The sequence below is a fragment of the Erpetoichthys calabaricus genome, chromosome 2, assembly GCF_900747795.2.
Source record: "Erpetoichthys calabaricus chromosome 2, fErpCal1.3, whole genome shotgun sequence".
In the NCBI taxonomy this organism is placed as follows: Eukaryota; Metazoa; Chordata; class Cladistia; order Polypteriformes; family Polypteridae; genus Erpetoichthys; species Erpetoichthys calabaricus.
The window spans coordinates 290152395-290176746 of record NC_041395.2 but is presented as its reverse complement, the minus strand read 5'-3'; the positions used below and the strand labels follow the sequence as shown (position 1 = coordinate 290176746).

Here is a 24352-nt window from a genome sequence, read left to right as displayed (position 1 = left end):
CTTACATTTCAGTAAAATATATTTAAATGCATAACACAAGTCAAAGCTAATTTTCAAAGAGGTTTTTTAGTTCTGTAACTGGCTTTACATATTATAAATTAAACAAAGATGGGATAACTAGCTAATGCTGTACACTAATACTGAGGTATTGTCTTATACTATATATAAAGTGTGCATTCAAAGGCTGCATCATTTTAGTTTAATTTCTGGTAACTATTTTGTATTTGTAATTCTGTGCACATGCTCTAAAGTGTGTCTTCTGAATAGTGAACTACAGTACATACTGTATGAACAAATTGAATTTAACATCAAATTGCATTATTAGGAATTTTGGCTAGCGGTGGAGCAGTCATTGCTTTACACTTATGGTAGAATACTTGGCTTTAAACTGGAAAATCAGTTATGAAGTTTGCTAATAACTGTTTGATATATATCTTTTCCAATATCACTTCAGTTGTGCTTAATGTTGTCCGGATAGGATCTGGCTCTCCATGACCTTAAACTGGGATTAAGTGGGTAGGTGAATACCATATTAGAAAAGTTTAAAAAAGAACCTTTAGCTATAACTGTTGAAGAGATCATAGTTAAGCATTGAACTAATTGCACATCTGAGTGTAATAAAATGCAGGGGAAGTTATGCATTCATTAAACAAATCAAGTATTAAGAATTAAGTATGCACTGAGGATGTGGATCTTAAAATCATGGACCATTAAAAGAATGAAATTTGGCAACCATTAGTATGGGGCAGGAGCAAAATGAAAATCAGAAAGTCTGTCATAAATGTAAAAATCGTATGTTGGTACATTAAATTGTCAAAATAAACAATTCCAAATAGAAACACAGCAATGAATTTATAAAAGGCTCTTTTGCAGATACTGCTTGCTTTTAAAATTCTTAAATAGAATGTATGACAGACAACAATTTTTTATTGACTGGTACTTAATATAAATACATAAAGTGGTAAATTAGAGGGTGAAAGCAATGCTAGAATGTTTTATAAAATGTGTGTATACTTCACAAAGTCCAGGTTCTTGTTGGTACTTATTATAGCTTCTGTCATTAATTTAAAACAGTATAACAAATGAACAGCTAGCTGCCAAAACTTTTTATATTTTTCAAATAAATCAATTTAGTGTCAAATCTGTTAAGAGCTAAAAAATGATTCATGGGTTTACCTGCCTAGTAGAATGGTTTAGAATGTCAGTTGGGGTTTTCAGACCCTATAACGTAAAAGCCACCAGTTCATTTAAGGCCAATTAAAGTCACAGAGTCATGGACACAGATAAAGGAAAATGTCAGATTATCAATAAAAAAATATTAACGATAATGCTGAGATTTAAAGTGTGGAGCTACAAGTTTTTGAAAAGTAGAAGCTCAAGGATGTGAGCGGAGTTAGGGATAAAAAAGGGTTAGAAAACTAGAAAACTGAAGCTGGGTGCCACCAGTTTGCAAAACCAAGCCAAAACCTTGCATACACTATGGTTTGTGCTGGTGTGAGAATGTGCGTGGCTTTACACCAAGTTTAGTTTTTATACACCGTGATGTGAGCGTGTAAACAGGCATACACAACATTTTTGAGCATTTATACATGAGGCCCCAGGAGTTCAACAGGGAGAAAAAGTACCTTATTTGATACTGACAGGCTCCAGTATACAAAAAAGCAGTTTTATTAACATAAAGGAACAGTGTCAAAGCTTGGCCTGTACCTGTTAAAAAGAATTAAGATACAGTATGCAAGAGAGAGATCAGAGGCTCACTTGAATCTATAGCAACACATTTCAAGTACAAAGGGAAGAGGACTATTTTTTAGAAATCTGATTTTCCTAACATAGTGGCCAAGTATATAAGGTACACAAGCAATCCATTCAATTTCTAGAGCTAGAACCTATCCCAATAAGCACTGGACACAACCCAGGAACAATTCTTTGACAGGGCAGTAGCCCTTTGCAGGGTAAACACCCACACACATACATACCAGGGGCCTATTTAGCATTGCCAATCCACCTAACCTGTATGTCTTCTGGAAGAATGCCTGGGGACTTGAACTGCCATCTTTGGTTTCAAGGCAGCAGTAATAATAATAATAATAATAATTCTTTACATTTATATTCTCACTACTTAAAGCGCTTTTACATGGTGAGCTGGGAGCCACGTCAACCACCACTAATGTATAGTATACACCTGGATGATGTGACGGCAGTCATTTCGGCTCCAGTACACTCACTACACATTAGCTGTCAGGTGGTGAAGGGGTGAGATACAGTTAGCCAGTCAGGGACAGGGGATGATTAGGGGAGCAGAATGACTAGGATGATGTGGGCAATTTAGTCAGGACATCAGGATGCACCCTACTCTTTATAAAGGACTCCCAGTGATCCTTTATGACCACAGAGAGTGAAGATCTTGGTGTGACTTCTCATCTGAAGGATGGCGCCATTTTTACAGCACTGTCCACGTGACCTGCTCTAGGACTTTGAAAAAGACAGGCATGTACATGGTCAAAAGACTTGTAACTTAATACTATTTTGCACCATATTTCCAATAGCAATTAAATATTCTGCCCTCGTGAAACTTACAGAGTAATGCTTTAACTATCAAGATCAGGTCTTATGCACAGGGAATTTGTGAAATATATTAACCTTCTGTTTCTGACGTTTGACTACAGTATGTGTATCTTCTAGAAGAAACACTACTAACAAAAGGTTCTGAGAACAAAGGTGACACAGATTCATATATTCCAAAAGGCAAAAATAAATCTATTCCGATTGGGTTTATGCAGCAACCACCATAGGTTAATAGTTTAGTATCAGAACTGATGACCTGGTGCAATGAGAAAAAACAAAAAACTCTGTCTCTGTATTTAACAAGTTTGCCAATTGTTATACAGTATAGTATAATATGCTTTGTTATACTATCTTCCACTTACATTCATCATATGTGCTAATATTTTGTCCATTTCTGACACTAGAATCACAATGCAGGTGCCCTCCTGGAAAGCCACCACTTTGTGCTGATTGGCACTCAAATGATGCAGAAAACCAAACAATTATTTTTTAGTATGGTATGCAGCAATCAACCATCTTCAGTGAGAACATGGTAAAGAAATTGCACTACATTTATAACTTGTGCTACAGAGTCTTGAGATGCAGTAAAAATATACTATAACGGAAGCAGGTCTTTAGAAGCCCTCTGTGTGAGAACCTGTATGGTTACTTTTAACTGTTTAGTTTTCAGTAAATTCTAAGCAGAATATAAAGGGATTAGAAATGTTGAGAAATGAACAGGACATTAACATCAGCACATCTTATTACCTACTCTTTATTCAACACTTACAAAATACTGTACAGTTGAGATGTGAAGCACTCCAAATGTTTGTATTTATGCCCCTCATTCTTGCTAAAGACCAGACGTTAAAGTAAAATTGGACATTCATCCTAATAACTCCTTTCATAAGTCACACTTCTGGCATATCACCTCTTGAACTTTATTTACTTCAAGGGAACAAAATAAAACTGCCTCAATTTTCTGTACAACCTCATGGTCCAATAAGCCCTTTTGATTACTTATGTAGACTGACAAAACTGACAAATCCTTTTCATTAAGTTCTATTTTCTTGCATCAGAACCACCAATGTGTGGTTATTCTCTGTTTGTTTGTTTCTTTCTATATGAAAAAATGTCATATTTACATTTCTTAAATTTTATTTTCTATATTTCTGAATTCTGTCCAGGTCCATCTGTATGAAAAGTGCTTACTACAGTGTTTCTACCCATTTTGCTATGAAATATTTATTCAAGTATGAAGACTTGATGTCATTCTTTCTGCTTTATTCTGTCTTGTCTCCTGAGATTTTGTCATTTATCTACATAGGTGCTGATGTTAAGATTGTGTTCCATCCTTCTGGATAACTCTTGCTGCTCACAGTCATATACAATGATTTAGGATGGACGTGAAGACAGCAGGCAACTTGAGAGTAGTAGGTTGATGTATCTCTACTGAATTTTTGTGAATGTAGTTTAAATAACACTTGACAAATGTTCATTAGTCAATTGATTGCAAATAAATAAGTAAATAAATAAAAGAAGGAACAGCATTGACCTCTTTTGTGGTAAGCTCTTTTAAAGTTAAAACTAATTCAGAAAAAGTTCCACAATTCATAAATCAAAACATTTTTGATTTTTCTTTTCTTTTACTGTCTTTCACTGTTTGATAAAGGACATAGGGCACATTGAGTGAAGACTTTTGTTTTAAGTATTAAAAACAATGACTTATGAATTGTGGAACTTTTTCTGAATTAGTTAACTTTAAAAGAACTTTGATAAAAAACCTCTTAACACAGCCACAGGGGATGCACAAGCCAGTGTGTTTCTTTGTGCCGGTCCCAAGCCCGGATATATGGGGAGGGTTACGTCAGGAAGGGGATCCGGGGTAAAAATTTTGCCAAATCAATATGCGGACAACAATACAAATTTCCATACCAGATCGGTCGAGCCGCAGGTTAACAACAACCGCCACCAGTACTGTTAGCCAACAGGATGCTGGCGGAAATTGGGCTACTGTTGGCTGAAGAAGGAGAAAAAGAGGGCGGAGACGTGTTTGGAGCAGGAGGAAGGTAAAGTGAGTGGAATTGAGGGTAGGAAACTTTGAATGCTGGCAGTATGACTGGTAAGGGGAGAGAGTTAGCAGATATGATGGAGAGAAGGAATTCTGATATATTGTGCGTGCAAAAGACTAAATGGAAGGGGAGTAAGGCCAGGTGGATCAGAGGTGGATTCAAATTGTTCTATCATGGTGTGGATGGGAGGAGAAATGGGGTAGGGGTTATACTGAAGGAACAGTATGTCAAGAGTGTTTTGGAGGTGAAAAGAGTATCAGACAGAGTAATGATTATGAAACTGGAAATTGGAGGTGTGATGATGAATGTTGTTAGTGCATATGCCCTGCAAGTTGGGTGTGCGATGGATGAGAAAGAAGATTTGTGGAGTGAGTTGGATGAAGTGATGAAAAGTGTACCCAAGGGACAGAAAAGTGGTGTTTGGAGCGGATTTCAATGGGACACGTTGGTGAAGGGAACAGAGGAGACGAGGAGGTGATGGATAGGCAATGGTGTCAAGGAGAGGAATGAAGAAGGTCAGAGGATAGTGGATTTTGCAAAAGGATGGACATGGCTGTGGTGAATATGTATTTTAAGAAGAGGGAGGAACACAGGGTGATGTACAAGAGTGGAGGAAGATGCACACAGGTGGATTACATCCTATGCAGATGAGTCAATCTGAAGGAGATTGAAGACTGCAAAGTGGTGGCAGGGGAAAGTGTAGTTAAGCAGCATAGGATGGTGGTCTATAGGATGATGCTGGAGATCAAGAAGAGGAAGAGAGTGAGGGCAGAGCCAAGGATCAAATGGTGGAAGTTGAAAAAGGAAGACTGCAAGGTTGAGTTTAGGGAGGAGGTAAGACAGGCACTGGGTGGCAGTGAAGAGTTACCAGACAGTTGGGCAACTACAGCAAAAGTAGTAAGGGTGACAGCAAAAAGGGTGCTTGGCATGAAATCTGGACAGAGGAGGAGGAAAAGGAACCTGGTGTTGAATGGGGAAGTACAGGAGAGTATACCATAGGAAGAGGATGGCAAAGAAGAAGTGGGATAGTCAGAGAGATGCGGAAAGTAGACAAGAGTACAAGGAGATAAGGCGTAAGGTGAAGAGAGAGGTGACGAAGGCTAAAGAAAAGGTGTATGATGAGTTATATGAGAGGTTGGACACTAAGGAGGGAGAAAAGGACCTCTACCGATTGGCTAGACAGAGGGACCAAGCTGGGAAAGATCTACAGCAGGTTAGGGTAATAAACGATAAAGATGGAAACATACTCACAAGCGAGGAGAGTGTGTTGAGCAGATTGAAAGAGTACTTTGAGAGGCTGATGAATGAAGAGAACGAGGAGAGAGAGAAGGTTGGATGATGTGGAGATAGTGAATCAGGAAGTGCAGCGGATTAGCAAAGAGGAAGTAAGGACAGCTATGAAGAGGATGAAAAATGGTCCAGATGACATACCTGTGGAAGAATGGAAGTGTTTAGGAGAGATGGCAGTGGAGTTTTTAACCAGATTGTTTAATGGAATCATGGAAAGTGAGAGGATTCCTGAGGAGTGGAGAAGAAGTATACTGGTGCTGATATTTAAGAATAAGGGGGATGTGCAGGACTGTAGTAATTACAGGGGGATACAATTGATGAGCCACAGTATAAAGTTATGGGAAAGAGTAGTGGAAGCTAGGTTAAGAAGTGAGGTGATGATTAGTGAGCAGCAGTAATGGTTTCATGCCAAGAAAGAGCACCACAGATGCAATGTTTGCACTGAGGATGTTGATGGAGAAGTATAGAGAAGGCCAGGAGTTGTATTGCATCTTTATGGACCTGGAGAAAGCATATGACAGGGTGCCTCAAGAGGAGCCGTGGTATTGTATGAGGAAGTCGGGAGTGGCAGAGAAGTATGTAAGAGCTGTACAGGATATGTACGAGGGAAATGTAACAGTGTGTGAACTCTGCGGTAGGAGTGATGGATGCATTCAAGTGGAGATGGGATTACATCACGGATCGGCTCTGAGCCCTTTCTTATTTGCAATGGGTGATGGACAGGTTGACAGATGAGATTAGACAGGAGTTCTCATGGACTATGATGTTTGCTGAAGATATTGTGATCTGTAGCAATAGTAGAGAGCAAGGTTGAGGAGACCCTGGAGAGCTGGAGATATGCTCTGGAGAGGAGAAGAATGAAAGGTCAGTAGGAACAAACACAAAATACATGTGTGTAAATGAGAGGGAGGTCACTGGAATGATGAGGATGCAGGGAGTAGAGTTGGCGAAGGTGAATGAGTTTAAAATACTTGGGATCAACAGTACAGAGTACGGTGATTGTGGAAGAGAGGCAAAAAAGAGAGTGCAGGCAGGGTGGAATGGGTAGAGAAGAGTGTTAGGAGTAATTTGTGACAGACGGTATCAGCAAGAGTGAAAGGGAAGGTCTACAGGACGGTAGTAAGACCAGCTATGTTATATGGGTTGGAGACGGTGGCATTGACCAGAAAGCAGGAGACAGAGCTGGAGGTAGCAGAATTAAAGATGCTAAGATTTGCACTGGGTGTGACGAGGGTGGATAGGATTTAAAAATTAGTACATTATTGGGTCAGCTCAAGTTGGACGGTTAGGAGACAAAGTCAAAAAGGCCAGATTGCATTGGTTTGGTCATGTGCAGAGGAGAGATGCTGAGTATATTGGCAAAAGGATGTTAAGGATTGAGCTGTCAGGTAAGAGGAAAAGAGGAAGGCCTAAGAGAAGGTTTATGGATGTGGTGAGAGAGGACATGCAGGTGATGGGTGTAACAGAACAAGATGCAGAGGACAGAAAGATATGGAAGAAGATGATCCACTGTGGCAACCCCTAATGGGTGCAGCAGAAAGAAAGAAGAAGATAAGAAACCTCTTGTGGGGATTTTAATCAAAAGCTTTTTGAAACTTCAGGTGAACAATTGTACATTCCCTTAAGATCAAATATCTTTGCTGCTTCCTCATAAACCCTTTTTAACTGTGTACTGAGCAGAAATTAACATCTTAGACAGTTTGCAAGTTAAGGTATCCCTATGATGGGGAGTTGAGAGTCGTGACAAGCCATCCACCTACAGCATAAACCCATCAACAAATACAAAAGGTTTTAAAAAAATTAGGATTACCAGCGAGGTTAAGCTTGAAGACAAGAGTCAGAAACATCATATAAGCAAGCCCATTTCAATGTGTCAGAGATGAGACACTTTCCTATTTGTGTTTTTTGTACTTTTACCTAATAGTTATGAAAGTAAAATGCAACTTACAAAGAAAGTACCAAAACAAAGGCAGCAAAATTAAAGTCTTTAAGACATAAATAGGAATGGGCCATGACTATACAAACTAGCACACTTGATAAAGACCAACTTGCATTCTTGAAAGTGTCTATAAGTCAATGAAACAAACAAATTAATGCTGCACACTTAATAATACATAGCAGATATTTTTGCAATAAGAAGCTACATGAAATAGCTCTATCACACACTTACTCAAAGATCATGTATTGGCTAGGTCTAATTTAACCTAACTGACATCTTAATATATAATATGTATTGTTGTGGGTGATTTGTGTTGGTGTATGTGCCTATAGGTCTATATAGGTTATGTGAAAATAACAGACTACATTCAAAATACCTGAGGTGGAACTATATGTTGTGTTTACTCACTGTTATTATTCACCTGAAATCCTTTTATATTGATCTATACAGTACATCATTTTGCAGGTGATAATAAAAGCAGTGAAAACTCTAAGGAAGTGACTACTGAATTCATGGTTACTTTTGAAATAAGGAAAACATTTTCGACATAACCACGAAGTACTAATGCACACAGGATTCTGAAGGCTGTCACTCAGAAATGTGTGAGTTACCTTTCCTGTTATTTTTTATAATTCAACATAATCTCCTTAAATACTTTCTTTAAAAATACAGTCTTCATAAGAAATTTTAGTTTGGCTTTTGCCTTGATCACAACAGGGGTAACTGCTTTAACTCATGTTGTAAATGAGACTCTAATTTTCACATGCATGAAATATCTCCATTATAATGCCTTTATACTTAAATCCTTCTTTTGATGATAATCATCACAGGATTTTACTACACATGATTAAGAATAATGTTGGCCTATTAGGTACAGTTCTTACTTAGTTTACTTCATATTTATCAGCTCACTATCAGTAACAAATTTGAAAACTTTCTATTCATACGTTATTTTTTTTGGTATCTCTCATTCTGTCTAAATTAGATATGGTGCCTCCATGGTTTGAGTGCTGGGACTAATTGCATTTTCTCTACATATTTTGCAAATGGAAGATGTATATATAAAAATATTAAGTTTCTTTCATATGATGATGACATTCAACCATATTTATGATCTAAAACAAAGAATTAATTTCAGTTATGTCACCAGTTAATCGCTTTTACTAATGCAAAAATAGGCAAGGAATAATAATTATCTGTCTTTTCTTAGTGGGAGGTACCCCTTATGAATAGTAAGGCAATTGTCATAAACATTTAAATGTAAGTTTCTTCAGTTAGATGGTGAGCTACAGCTTAGTAAGGATGTTTGAATCAGACTAGATAGCATTTAAGATAGAAGCCTGATAGGAGTGTGTTATAGACTCCCTAATGCAGATAATAGATTTAATTTACATACATTTTAATAATATTAAAAAGGAAAGTCTGGAGGAGGATATTATAGTCATCAGGGACATTAATACCTAAAAATTAACTAGGCTAGTCTTACAAATAGCAAAGCACAAGAACTGGGTTTTTTGGCTGGAATAAACAAGTGTATTTTAAATCAACAACCATAAGGGGAAGGATATTTGGATTTAGCATTCTGTAATAATCAGAATAGGATTAAAAGATATAGATAAGACAGAAACTATTAAAATCTAGTGACCATAGTATAATATGTCTTCATTATTTTTGAGTGCATAATCAAAACTAAAGTAGTTAATCTTAATTTTAGTGTTGCCAATCTTAGAGCACATGTGGCAAGCATGTGTAAAATAAATTGGTGTAGGATATTAGTGTGAGTCAGCTGAGGAGTTATACAGGTTTTAAAAGGATTTTACATGTAATAAAGGACAAGTTTATCACAAACATTAGAATCAGTAAGAAATTAAACTCCATGGTGAATAAATAAGGAGCTAAAAAGAAGTTACAAAGAAAAAACAGCTGTATAAGGCTTAAAAGTAATAACTCCAATTCTAACCATAGGACACATAAGAACATGCCAGAAAACAGTTAAAAGGTTATTAGTAAAGCTAAAAGTCAGTTAGAAGAGACATCTGCAAAAAAAGCAAAAAGATTCTTTCAATATTTTAGTTTTAAAAGAATTATCAAGGAGGAGGTGATGAGCATTAGGAACACTAAAGGTGAATTTGAATATAGACAGTAAATACCAGAAAATGCTTTGAAAGTGCATTTTTCATAAGCTTATGGATAAGGAAATTGATAACCTCAAAAAAGCATATAATAAGAGAGGTGCATATGATATTATTTGTCTTACTTTTCACAAAGTTTTCGATAAGGTATCACATGAAGTAAAGCTAGTGTGAATTCAAGGCGCAGTGTGTAGATGGTTACAAAATTGGCTCAAACACAGGAAGCAAAGTGTTATGGTGAGGGGACCTTTTCCAAAATAAGGTGATGTTAAAAGTGATGTTCATCAGGGATCAGTGCTGGAGAAGCCTGTCATTTTTATTAGGGATGCACGATACCACCCTTTTTGGAAAACGAGTACAAGTACGAGTACTTGCATTTCAGTACTCGCCGATACCGAGTACTTGCCGATACCGAGTACTTAATAAAAACATGATTTAAATTTACAGGTAACAGCTTTAGTCATATAATTTAACAAAAAAAAAAGAAACTCTCGTCTATCCACTGGGAGGTTAGGCCTAATTAGCGACACGGGGTAACCACTGCCTTGTCCAAATATCCGTGGTGAAAACTAAACGCAGAGGAGGCTTGCAGTAGGCTGTGAATATGTTTTTTTCACGGAGTCGTGTAGTTTAGGCAGCTCCGTGTCAGTCATGTAGCGGCGGCTTGGGACATCATATCTGGGCTCCAGAACATGGAGGAGACGCAGGAATCCCACATTTTCTACCTCCGTGGAGTGGCTGGTCACTCAATGAAATGTACTCGATAATTGCCTGTGTTATTTTCACAGCACGTGGATTGTCTCTGGACATTTTCTCTCGTCTTGCAAGAGTTTGCTGCAGCGTGGGTTGTGTTGGTTTAGAAGCGTGGGTTAAACTCTTTGTACTCGTTGTCGTGTTGGGATTTTAGGTGCTTGATTAAATTACTTGTGTTAAATGCGCTACCTTTTGAGTCTCCTCTGGACCAATTTCGCTGAGCACAATTTGCAGTCCGCCTTTGTTTTGTCGTCTTCATTCACTTTGAAATAGTTCCACACGGCTAGGGTTACCACTTTTAATACAAAAAAATAAGGGACGCATACTGCAGCGGGGGCCACATCCCGTATTACCCAATCAAAAGTAGGAAAGGAGGCATCTTCATAAAATGCGTGTGGGATGATTTGCATGAGACGCTGCTTTAAAAAAATGATAAAAAAAATACGGGACAAAACCCGTCCCGTATTGATTCAAAACGGGACGCGCAATTTCATTCTCAAATACGGGACGATTCCGTATTTTAAAGGACGGGTGGCAACCCTACACACGGCTGACATGTCTCGCCTCGCCTTCTCCCCGCTCTGAGCTGCAGCCGGGGCCTGGGGGCAGGCACTCGGCGCTTATGATTAGCCCCTTACACACCGCTCAAACATAGACATTTCTCAGACCGTGGTATCGGTCCCCGGTATCGGGGGGACTTTTAACGAGTACGAGTACTTTAGAAAATGTGGTATCGAGGCCGATACCAGATACTGGTATCGGGATCGGTGCATCCCTATTTTTAATATACATAAACAATCAGGAAGAGTATAATCAATAAGCTGGTTAAGTTTGTAGATGACACCAACCTATGTCAAAGGGCAGATAATGCAGAATTATCTAAATTGTTGCAGAGATATCTGGGAAGCATGCAGGTTTAGAAGATTCATGGCAAAATAAATTTTATTGTCAACAAATCTAAAAAATACAAATAGGACGTAGAAATATTAGATCTAAATACACAATGGGAGGTATGAAACTTGAAAGTACACCTTATGAGAAAGATCTAGAAGTCATAATGGACTTATCACTTTCCACATCAAAAAAATGTACAGATGTGATCATGTTAGGCTATATAGCATAATGTGTGGAGTATAAGTCAGGTTATGCTTAAGTTAATTCACCTGAAGTAATAATACAAATTTTGATCTCCATATTACAAATAAGATGCAGTGCCAGATAAAGTTGACGGGAGAGTGGTTAGGCTGATTCTAGGACTGACAGGTATGCGCTTTGAGGGGGGATTGAAGGAGTTAAATTGTTTCAGTTTAAGCAAGTGGACATTAAGTGGTGACATAATTGAAGTGTCTAAATTTATGAAGTGAATTAGTACACTAGATCATATATGTTACTTTAAAATAAAACAAGCTTAAAGTCTCATTATTTTATTTTAGCATACTCTTCTTTGAGTTGCTGCTGAGGATGCTAACTTTCTATTCATAGTTATTTTTTTGGTAAGCAATTAGTACTGTAGGTCTTTTCTGTTTTCTTTCTCTTTTCAGTGTTTCTGGTGACACTTGGTCTGTCTTGGAGTTTTCATTTAGACAGACAGACAGACAGACAGACAGACAGACAGACAGACAGATAGATAGATAGATAGATAGATAGATACTTTATTAATCCCAAGGGGAAATTCACATACTCCAGCAGCACTTTACCGATACAAAAGACAATATTAAATTAAAGATTGATAATAATGCAGGTAAAAACAGACAATAACTTTATATAATGTTAACATCATGTTAATGTCATTTGTCTCCTATCAAAATTAAACTGATCCTTTTCAGAATGTGGCTGACTAAGAAATGTTGGAATCTGAATTTAAAACAACATTGCACTGTAAATATAGATATTTCTATGGATAAATGCATATATATTGGCATATATACACATGCAGTACATCTACTGTATACACAGTATATAAATTTGGGTATATATTATACAGGTAAAATGTATTCCGTTACAACGAACTCCCAGGGACCTAAAAAATATTTCGTTGTAACGAAAATTTTGTTGTAATGAGATTCTGTATTTGTCACTATAGTGCTTTTTGTCACTATAGTGCTTTCTTTAACTTGCACCCAGGCGTTTGCAATCATTTCAATAGCTTCTTTCATGTTAATTTTAATCTCCTCCTGCCTACAAGATATGCTGACGAGAATTTTTCTCAGCATTTCCTCGTGATAATACACTTTCAGGGGTGTGAATGATGCCCAAATCCAATGGCTGAAGCACTGCTGTGCAATTGGGAGGGAGGTATTCCATGCGAACATTATCTAACTGTGGAAGCACAGTTATCAATCAGGAGCCGAATCATCCTTTTCTTCTTCATATTGTGAGGTTTCTGAACTCTTTTGACATGCCCCCCCCCCCCCCCCCCCCTCCCACGACATGCTGAAGTGCATCGTGCAATAAGTCCCTGTCTTGCACCCCAAAATACAAGGCTGAGTCTCAGTACTTTAGTAAAACCAGCTTTATTCAGCTTGAAACTGGAACAGCACACTTATTTATTATAGCGTGATCTGCCACTCTGCTATACACAGACACAGCAGATCAGTGATCAAGTAATCCTGTTCCCTGCATTTACAATGTTCCTTGCATATCACCCATCAATATCTTTTCTGTTTGCTTTGGCGGAGAGACACAGCATAGCTGAGAGACGCAGCACAGCTTTGAGGCAGATGTTGACCCAGCAACAGATAAACAGTCTTCCGGAGTTTGGACTTCGGTACGCTCTTTGGCGTGTCGTCTAGTTGAGGGAGGTCTCAAGAGAGTTTACAAACCTGACATTTTCTTAAATGAGTGCCACATTAATAGGAATGTTTCTTGAACGAGCATCACTGAACCACATAAAAACAGCTTCTTCGACGTCTTCAAATGCAGCAGATCACATACGTTTGCAACCTGAGATTTTCTTCTTTTTTTGCTCGGTCTTTCAAGAAAGTTGACAGCGTCGATAATGATAGCGAAATTACGAATTTACTGGCAATGTCTTTTTTCTTTTTGCAGCAATCGAGAGCTGCAAAAATGTAAAGTTTTTTTTTTCTAATATGAACTGTTACCATTTTTTCATGTCTGCCGTTTCTATAGGAGGGTGACAATGAGTTAAATTCCAATGGATGCTTTTCAAATGTTGATAAGCGATAAGCAAAAGGTATCACTGAAAACCACAGTAAACAAAAACAGCAAAAAAAAAAAAAAAACAGTACAAGGAAAGTTCGAAGAAAGAAGAAATTTTTTACAATGTTTCTGTTTGGGGAACGTTATGCACAACTGAGCTGCGGCCACAGAACTAACTGCTTTGCGGATGATTCATTCAGGCATTTCAATGTCAAAATACTTTGTTGTAATGAAAATTTTGTTGTAAAGATATTCGTTTTAACAGAATTTTACCTGTATATTATATTATTTTTCTCCGTTTATGTTTCAAAATAATGTTTTGTGTTTATGCTGAATTCATTTTTTCAGAATATATTTGCCATCACTGTATACCATGCTGGGCTCATGAATGAAAGTAAAGTAAGAAAACAGTAAAGTGATCTTGCCTGTTTTGCTCAATCAGAAACACCATGTGACACATTTAACTACGAAAAAAATAATACTAACAGCTACTATTGTTTAGCTAATGCAATTAGCATAAACATTCTGGAAAAACAATTATACTTTCTTTAAAGGACCTTAAGTAATGATCTTTATCCACCTATATGTATTCCTCTTAAATACTATTCAAACACACTTAGACCTGGATAAATACATTTTTTTCTTTATGTTTCAGTAGTAGCACCTGCCACAACTTGTGTTATTTAAAAAGCTCTACTAATCAGGATGAAAGAATGTCTTTGTGACTAAATCTTTCAGATCTAGATTTGTGAACAAGAAACCTTAGCAATATCTCATAATGCATAGCAGACACCCACACACTAAAGTGCTGCTATAATGAGAGAAGTAACAATGTGAACATACACACCCTCTCATGATTATCTAAAAGGCTACAAATAAGTGACGCACAGATTATAAAACATGTGAGACACTCCTTTAAATTGAACTGCATCTGTGTGAAAAATATAAGCGTAGTACCTTCCCAGTGACTCATTTCACCCACACAAAGCCAGATCTAACTTAACACATGTCTATCTTAAGGAGTAACATGAGGAATAATCAAAGCATCTAACCTGATATGTTTCTTCATTATAGCTAAAAGGATTGTGAAATTTTTACATAAAGTTTTATTTTTGGAAAATTCTTACTCAAAAAAACTCTTGGACTTTTTTGTAATGCCAAATAGCAAAAACAAAATCATTGGACTTAGTAAGTACATATGTGTAAATCATACAAATCTAATGTGCAAAGAATTCAAGCTAAAACAGGGTCAGAAAAATAGATGGATGAGAATAAATCACAAACAAAAGAGAAGTGAATTGATTGTCCTTGGAACAGTCAATAATAAGGGCATTTTATACATTTAAAAAAGCAAATGCAAGTGTTTTAAAAGGCAGCACATCTGTTTGATTTTCTTTAGTTTTATTATCTATGTTTTTTTAAGCTGTTAAACAAAATTAAAATCATATTTTCCCTCTAATAATCTTACACAAAACCATCTTGTTTTTTTCTGGCACTTGTCTATGTAACATTTTGTAAAAAATCTAATAAATGAGTCCATGGGTGCATTTTCAGATGCAATTAGACAGAGGCATTGCCAAGATTTTAGCACTAAAACAAAATCATGAATAGAAAGTGGACTTCTCAGTTATGTTTTAATTGTATCCTTCTTGACTACCAAACATGAAACATGTAAATGAAGACAAGACTATGCCTTCATCTGCTTTGTTTTACTGCAAAGAAATAAACAATAAATAATACATCTATTTTCAAAACCTGAGTATGCAGAGACTATACCAGCAGCATAAAACACAAAAATGGCTATTTGATGGAACTAACTTAAAGATACCCTTTAATTTCATATACACATGCTGGAAGAAACTAGAATTACGAAGAGAAACTAAACTCCGCATAGAAATTATACATAGGTTTAAGAAACTCTGAGACAATGTCTCTAACTACTCATAAGAAAACAAGTACTATATAAATGTTACCATACCACACACCATAGTGTATGTGTATTTAAGAATAAATACAATTTTAAATATGTCTGAAACAAGCATGTAAAATTTATTTTAAAAGATTTTAGACTTTCAGAAATTAATAATTTCTTATTCATACTTAAAATTCACCAACAATACTTGAAATAAAACAGCACATGCCAACTAAGCAAAATTGGACACACAGTACTTTAATTTAGTTCATATGAACCATGTTCTTAGTACACAAACATTTACACATTTCTTTCTCAAATCCAGAAAAAAGACATGTCAGTTCAAAACTCCTGGCTGAATTTCAGAAGAATTAAAGTATTTCAGATCATTTCTACAGCTGAATAGGAAATATCTATGAGGAAGAAGCTTCTAATTCTTGTGAGTAGTATTATGGTGAAATTAATCAGTTTTTAGGAAATACACTTCTGAATTGCTGAACTCTATACTAGCATGTGCCAGGCAGCAAAAACAAACCTGCCAGAACAAGTATAACCTCCACCTTAAAATCTACACTGGAATTCTTCACTGAGGTAGCAAAAAACAAAAACGTTTGCTTTTTTGGTGGTATCATTACAGAATGGAAAAAAGAAAAAGGTATTCCTGTATTAATCGTTTATTATAATTTCTGTTAGGCAAATGGGCTTACTCTTACACATTTATTTTATTATTCTGTTTATTAAATTAATTTGCTTTCCCTACATTCAATATCTTGCTAAAATATGACTGAATAAATAAAACATGCAAATGACATCACATATTTCTCAAACATGTTTAGTTCAATTCAGGGTCATGGTAGGGCTAGTACCTATTTTAGCTGCATCAGGCACAAGGCAGAATCCAATGGGTCGAGAAAACAGAGGATCCATGCATACACACTTCTACATGGGGCCTAACAAACAATCTCCAATCAGGTGCACCCCCTGCCAACTTTTTATATTTGGGAGGAATATTGGGGCACCTGAAGAAAATGCAGATGCATGTAAAATGTGCAAACTGCACAAAAATGGTAATCAGACATGGATTAAAACCCAGGAAACCTGAACCAGAAAACAGAAACACTATCCACTGAGTCACCTTTTACTTTTGTGTAATTTTAAAATATTCTTCACATACTTATATTTACCACCCCATATGGTCTAACTAGACGGATTTCTTTACTACTAGAAGTGAGAAAGTTATTATATGTTAATAATATTTACCTCACACAATGCCTTGTCCAGACAGTATACTTCTTGGTTAAATTTAAACATGTTACCGCGTATCTAGCACCATCATGCTTGTTTTAATTAAGTGCTTTTTAAAAAAAAAAGTGAAACCTTACCCTTTACCTAACATGAAAAGAAAAGAAATATATGCAGCACCCTAAGGATATTAATTAAATCTGTCATATTAAGATATATCAGTGTTATGTTTTAAATATATCAGTTACATCAAAACAATCACATTCATAAAGCATTTTGGAAAAGAAAGAAATATTTTCATACTGAAACCTGTCACAGGGTAAGGCTAGAAACCTACGAATGGGTTTCTAGGCTGATGTAGATAGAGATCCCATAGAAAGAGGCCAGAGTGGCCCCAAGCCAAAGAGAAAAGATACCTAGCAAATGATCTAAAACAGACAGAATATTTTTTTTCTTGAGAGCTTGCTGCAAGGTAGAAAGAGTCTTTTGCTGACTGAAGAATAACCCTATGAAAAACAGGTAGTGGCCCATAGTATGGGTCCTGAAAGGTCAAATTATTAAATGAATGCTGGACAGGTTCTGATCATGTTGTTAGAAGAATCAGGAACATTTATGCTTATTTGCTGAACAGGACAAAGGTCTAGTACCTTTACCTTTACCTGTTCCTCCTTCAGGTGACACACAATAACTCATAATTAAGTACTTGGCTATGAAGTTTATTTAAATGATATACAGCATATAATGAAAATGACACTAACAAATAGAAATAAACCCAAAGTACCTCTAAATGTATGGTAGATTAACAGCATAAAATGTTATAGGAAATACTTAAGCAGAATTAGAACAGAACTTAAAGTTTAGATCTGTCTAATAAATACTGTTTATTAAACTAATGGAATATGATTTATGTTACAATAAATAATAAACACTAAGCTGAAACTAAACTACCAAATTTATGTTTATTTTTAATATACACCATATTTTGATGGTAACATGTTTTGTAAAGCTGCAGTGATGAAAGGAAATGTGAAGAAAACAAATTAAGGTAACTAGTTGTGAATGCACATCAAGACATACCACTGTGATCCAAATACTCCATAGAATATGATGTTTTGCCAGTCACCACCATCCTCTAATTTGTAAATGCTGCGCAAAATGTTGAAATGAAAATCATAGTCTGGAATAGAACAGACTAGTCGTGCTTTAAGAAAAGATGTCCACTTTGTCTGTAAGGTACGCCGACCACCCCAGTCACCCTGTAATACAAACACAGAAATTGTATGCATGTGAATACCACAGATATTAATATAGTTCTTTCATGTTTAATTTTCACTTGACAAAGCAAAATGATAAAAGCTTTAATTACTTTAAATGTAAAAAACAAACCATGTGCTTGCATATTTTACACAATGGCCTACTTTCTGCACAGTGCCTAACCTGCTGCATATCATATGACAGTAGGAACACATGTAATTAAGATTGAGCTAATCAGGAAGCTTATATGTGAGATAAGTGACTTCAACAGACCTGGAAAACTGCTCTGGTGCAGCAGCATCAAGAAGAGAAAATAATATATAATTAGCATGTCTTTCTGTAACTCAAGGTGGACTATCCACAGCAGAGCTGTTTGGTGGCTAGTTTCATCCTTTACAACAGAAAAAAATAAACACTGCTTTGAAAAGATTGTACTAATATTTTAAGTTAGTGAAAATAGCGTAAGTATAATATAGTATTTTCACAGTTAACTTTCATAAAATTATGCCCTACCTCATACCGATAAAGTATTTTTTATGCCTTATTTGCATTAACCATCCCCCATAATCAATTTGCACAGCTAAACTCCTTTTTTGAAGATACCCTTCTTTTTCTGTGTAAGACAAAAACCCAAGAGAGAGTGCAAAAGATAGAAAGGATTCAGTCTGTCTCTCTTAAAGGTCAGTTTTATAATTTTATGCATTTTTATAAGAATTTGAGTCACTTGGACCTCCTTGAATTCTGGCACAACAGGTCTTCTTTTTAAGATAGTGATGATAGGATATGAGAAAAATGTTTGCCTAGGCATATTAGGGTATGAGAAAAATGTTTGCCCAGGCACTATATTTCTAAGCTTTCTGACTTGCAAATAAAACAAATGGTATACTAAGGGTGAAAGTGAAAACTGGCCAGATGTTAATTTTTTTATTACACATGATATACTAGAAAGACCTCATGTGTTCATATACTTCATAAAGTGTCCTTTAACCCTTGTGCCATTTAAAGTCCTAGTTTAAAGGATAAGTTTGTTATTTTTTTTTCATTAAATATTTAAAAATACATAGCCAGTACTGGCATTTTACAATAAACTCTATGGGGTATGGGACTCCAAAGGAAAATAAAAGCATAACAAGTTACCGGACACATCCTCTTTGAGCTTCAATAAAAGCAAATATTTCTTCTTTGTTTCCAATGCATGTTTGTGACAACAAAAGGGATCTGGAAATAATTATATTTGCATATTCCTTGTAATATGTTTCTTGAAATAAAGATAGTTCTATTCGCTTGTGTGATTTCTTACATAAATATGGAAGTTAATCCAAATAAAACTAATCATATGGCACAGTTTATGGTGGTTTTGTCTTTCAAGAGGAAACCAGGCCCCAGAGGGTGAAAGATAACTGTAGAAGAAGACATGCGTTGAGGTAGTGCGCATAGCAGGTTGTCTTGTAAAATGGCTGAATCACATAAAATTGGTGCTTTGTGCTCAAAAATGACATGTATAAGCTATTTTACAATGTGTGTGTAATTGCATGATACTGTGCATGTATTGGATCAATACTCAAGAACTGGCATGGCTTGAAAAATGGACAGGCAGTATTTGGCAAGTATTATGCTCTTTTTTTCGATTAGAGCCACATGCCTCACAGTGTTCATTGCAAAACACCAGGACTGGCTATGTATTTTTAAAAATCTATAGAAAATGCTCAACTTTGAGGAATTGGTCTCATCCGCTACAGGAGATGGACGTCTGAGACGGAACTCCTTAGCAGCAGTGTTATTTTTTAAATTTTTTTTTTTATAATTCCGAGGCATCCTGTATTTACTCAACCCGGGGGGTTCAATTACAGTATATACAAGCATATATAAGCATGAGTGGCAGAAAAAAGACTATGAAAGAAACGGAAAAGACAGCTAAAGCTTCATCCAAATCTAAACAGACATCAAGTTCAAGCTCAAGGTACAGCCTGCCAGAGACTGACCTGGAATAGACAGGTGAAAGAACAGATTTCCCGGGACATGTTGACGCTGCCCCATCATCCCCAGCCAAGAGAAAAAGTGGGAGCAAATGTGCAAGTGACTCGGGCCAGGATAATTTTTCAGTGAAACTGAAAATGGCCTTAGCTTCCACGGTATCATCTGCCCCTCGCGAGCCAATAACATCGGCTGCAACTGGGCATGCTACTTCACCCACGGAGTTCGGGGAAGACTGAAACGATCTGTCCAAGCTGAATGCAATGATCACCGCAATGGCCACTGCTCAAAACATAAAGGAGCTCAAGGATAATATAAAGAAGGACATAAATGATATAAGGAAAGAAATAAAGGTCATATACAAGACAAACGAGAAGCTGTTTCAGGATATTAAAGACCAGGAAACCTGTTTAAATAATCGCTTTCGGTCAGCCTTTAAAGGTATGCTAGAAAAGATTGAGGAAAAAATACAGGAAAATGTGTCAAAATTTGAGAATAAGCTTAGAGCACTTGGTGTTCAGTTTGAAGACATTAAGCAAACATTAACAACTTGTATCGAAATACCAGAACAACTGGCATCTACCGCTGACGAAAAAGCAATGGCTGCGAATTCCGAATGCAATGTGTCTGGAGACAGACTAGCTGCACTGGAAGATGGATGCAGTAGGAATAATATCAGAATCGAAGGTCTCCCTGAAAATCACAAAAGTCCAAACCCAGTGAAATTCGTAGCTGAACTATTCTCTAAAATAACTGGAGAGGATTTCAAATCAGACACAGAGATAGCAGCAGCTTACCATATACATGATTTGAATACCTCAAAGCCTAGGACTTTCATCGTCCGCTTTGAAAAACTACAGTTTAAACTACATACAATGTTACTTCTCAGACAGAAACAAGATTATATTTGAAAATAACCACATTCGTATTTTCCCTGATTTCTCACCCTTAACAGCTGCTAAACGTGCCGCATTTTGCAGAATTAAACAGCGCTTATGGAAAGCCGAGATCAAACTGAAACTGGACATTCAAGGCAAGTTCTACATTTTTACCTCAACGGAGGAAACAGAAAAAGAGCTAAGAAAACTGTTCCCAACCCTTTTTGAAAGACGATCATGAGTTGCATCATGTCCTGGGATGGCAAAGAAGACCTTACCTGCTGTAGGATCCATTCGCAATGAAACTCATTCCGTAATTACACATTCTATTTCCTTATCTGCCATTTTTTATGATTTAATTACAATTATATGAGTGTATGTATGTATGTATGTGGAATTTTTTTTCTTTTTCTTCATAGTGGACTGTTTAACATCATACCCTTGGTTCATTGTATTAGGACTTACCATCAAACATTACCTGCTTATCCAAGTCTACTATTTAACATCATTCACTGGGTTTACTTTCTCAAACTGTTTAAAATTACATTTTATGTTTATAGTATTTGGACTTTACGGTCAATAGATATCTTTATTTTAATCCTCACCACTGTTGGGGGGCTTGTTTTGTTTTGGACGTGCTCTGTCTCTAGGTATGTCAGAGGACTGGGACTTTGTGAAGTGTGGTTTAGCCTCACTTGTGGAGGCAAAATGGGGGGACAGGGAGACTGTGGGGGAAAGAAAGAGAGAAGGAAAGATAATTCTTATAAATCCTTATAATTGTAAGAGCCAATGTAACAATAGGCTTCATGGCCATAACTCCTGGAAAAATTGGAAATTAAGGTCAAAGCTGTCTTACGTAATAATGTACTACTATCTTAAATTAAGACTACAGAATGTCAAACGTGAGCTGGAATGTTAAAGGTCTCAATCACGAATTAAAGAGAAAGAAAGTATTCTCCCACCTAACAGGTCTAAACAGTAAAGTAGTATTTTTACAGGACACCCACTTAGTAAGCAAGGGTCAGGTCTGGCTGCACAGAGACTGGACTGTCCAAATATTCCATTTCAGTTTTACAAAGAAAACTAGAGGTGTGGGAATTCTTATACATAGAACAATCTCATTTGTAGTATCAGATGTGGTATCTGATCCTGAAGGGTGATATGTGATTGTCATGGGTAATTTATTTAACTTGTGATGGGTGGCCACGGCCACTACCTGGCTGGGAGGCCAATAGAATGGAAGGACCAGGGGAGAGGGCATTGGTAAAGCAATATTTTTCCTGGGACACTAGAGGGCAGCACTCCTGGGAGGCTGTGGCACCACAGATTCCCGCAGAGCATGTCGGGAGCTGGAGTTTGGTGAAGCCCTGTTGGGTTCCGTGGGAGCCACCAGGGGGAGCTGCAGAGCCCTACAGATGACCTCCGGCACACCTGGGAGTGATTCCAGGTAATACTGATGAGCCACCTGGAACACTCCTGGGTCTTGAATAAGAGGAGCTGCCTCACTCCATTAAATGGCCATAGTCAGGAGGAAGATGACAAAGCCTGAGGAGGAGTGGAGGCGGATGGACTGGCAGCAAGAAGGGACTGTGTATTGGTGTGTTGCAGTATTGGTGATTTGTGCACACTTTCAAACTGTAAATAAACCAGATGTTGAGTTTGAACCTGTGTCCTGCCTGTGTGTGTCCAGGTTAGGGTGGCTGTACGCGCTCTGGTGGCTTCACAAACTGTAAAGTAATTTTGATAATATCTATGCAGCCAATATGGATGACAGGGATTTCATCCAAAATGTATTTGCATCCATTCCCAATGTGAACATTCATAAAATTATAATGGCTGGTGACTTTAATTGTGTTTTAAATCCAGACCTTGATAAGTCTCCTGCCGCAGGGGTGATGACATCTAACACTGCAAAAACAATCACACAGTTTGTAACTGATCATAACTTATCAGACTCCTGGAGATTCCTAAACCCAAATTCAAGAGTACAGTAATCCCTCGCTATATCGCGCTTCGCCTTTCGCGGCTTCACTCCATCGCGGATTTTATATGTAAGCATATTTAAATATATATCACGGATTTTTTGCCGATTCGCGGATTTCTGCGGACAATGGGTCTTTTAATTTCTGGTACATGCTTCCTCAGTTGATTTGCCCAGTTGATTTCATACAAGGGATGCTATTGGCAGATGGCTGAGAAGCTACCCGGCTTACTTTTCTGTCTCTCTTGCGCTGACTTTCTCTGATCCTGACGTAGGGGGATTGAGCAGGGGGGCTGTTCGCACACCTAGATGATAAGGACGCTCGTCTAAAAATGCTGAAAGATTATCTTCACGTTGCTATCTTTTGTGCAGCTGCTTCCTGAAAAGACATGCTGCACGGTGGTTTGCATACTTAAAAGCTCGAAGGGCACGTATTGATTTTTGATTGAAAAACAAACTCTGTCTCTCTCTCTCTCCCTGCTCCTGACGGAGGGGGTGTGAGCTGCCGCCTTCAACAGCTTTGTGCCGCGGTGCTTCGCATACTTAAAAGCAAACAGCCCTATTGATTTGTTTGCTTTCCTCTGTCTTTCTGACAGACTCTGCTCCTGATGCACACTCCTTTGAAGAGGAAAATATGTTTACATTCTTTTAATTGTGAGACGGAACTGTCATCTCTGTCTTGTCATGGAGCACAGTTTAAACTTTTGAAAAAGAGACAAATGTTTGTTTGCAGTGTTTGAATAACGTTCCTGTCTCTCTACAACCTCCTGTGTTTCTGCGCAAATCTGTGACCCAAGCATGACAATATAAAAATAACCATATAAACATATGGTTTCTACTTCACGGATTTTCTTATTTCGCGGGTGGTTCTGGAACGCAACCCCCGCGATGGAGGAGGGATTACTGTATATTCCTTCTACTCACCTGTGCATCACTGTTACTCAAGAATTGATTATTTCTTCATAGATAACAATTTCATGTCCACAACCCTTTGATAATGGAGCTTAAATCACTAAGCCGCATATATTCATCTAACAGATGGTGCCTTAACTCACTATTATTAGCAGATGAGAACTGTGTGGAGTTATTATCCAAGTAAATTAATTTTTTTAGAGACAAATACATCCTCAGAGATCTCTACAGGAATCCTCTGGAAAACTCTGGAGGCTTTCTTAAGAGGTCAGATTATTTCATATCTGTCCCACAAAAATAAATCGGAAAC

General features: G+C 37.2%; 1 protein-coding gene across 2 annotated transcripts in view; it reads right to left on the bottom strand.

Annotated features, from left to right (window-relative positions):
- Positions 1-24352, bottom strand: part of sema4gb (sema domain, immunoglobulin domain (Ig), transmembrane domain (TM) and short cytoplasmic domain, (semaphorin) 4Gb) — a 184111-nt gene that overhangs the window by 30433 nt on the left and 129326 nt on the right. For both annotated transcript variants that reach the window (XR_007934072.1, XM_051922450.1), the window contains exon 9: positions 18121-18299. Coding sequence is in view for 1 of the 2 variants with exons in the window: in XM_051922450.1 (XP_051778410.1) it covers positions 18121-18299 (179 nt within the window). In the remaining variant the exon portion in view is untranslated. The remainder of the gene's footprint in view (positions 1-18120; positions 18300-24352) is intronic.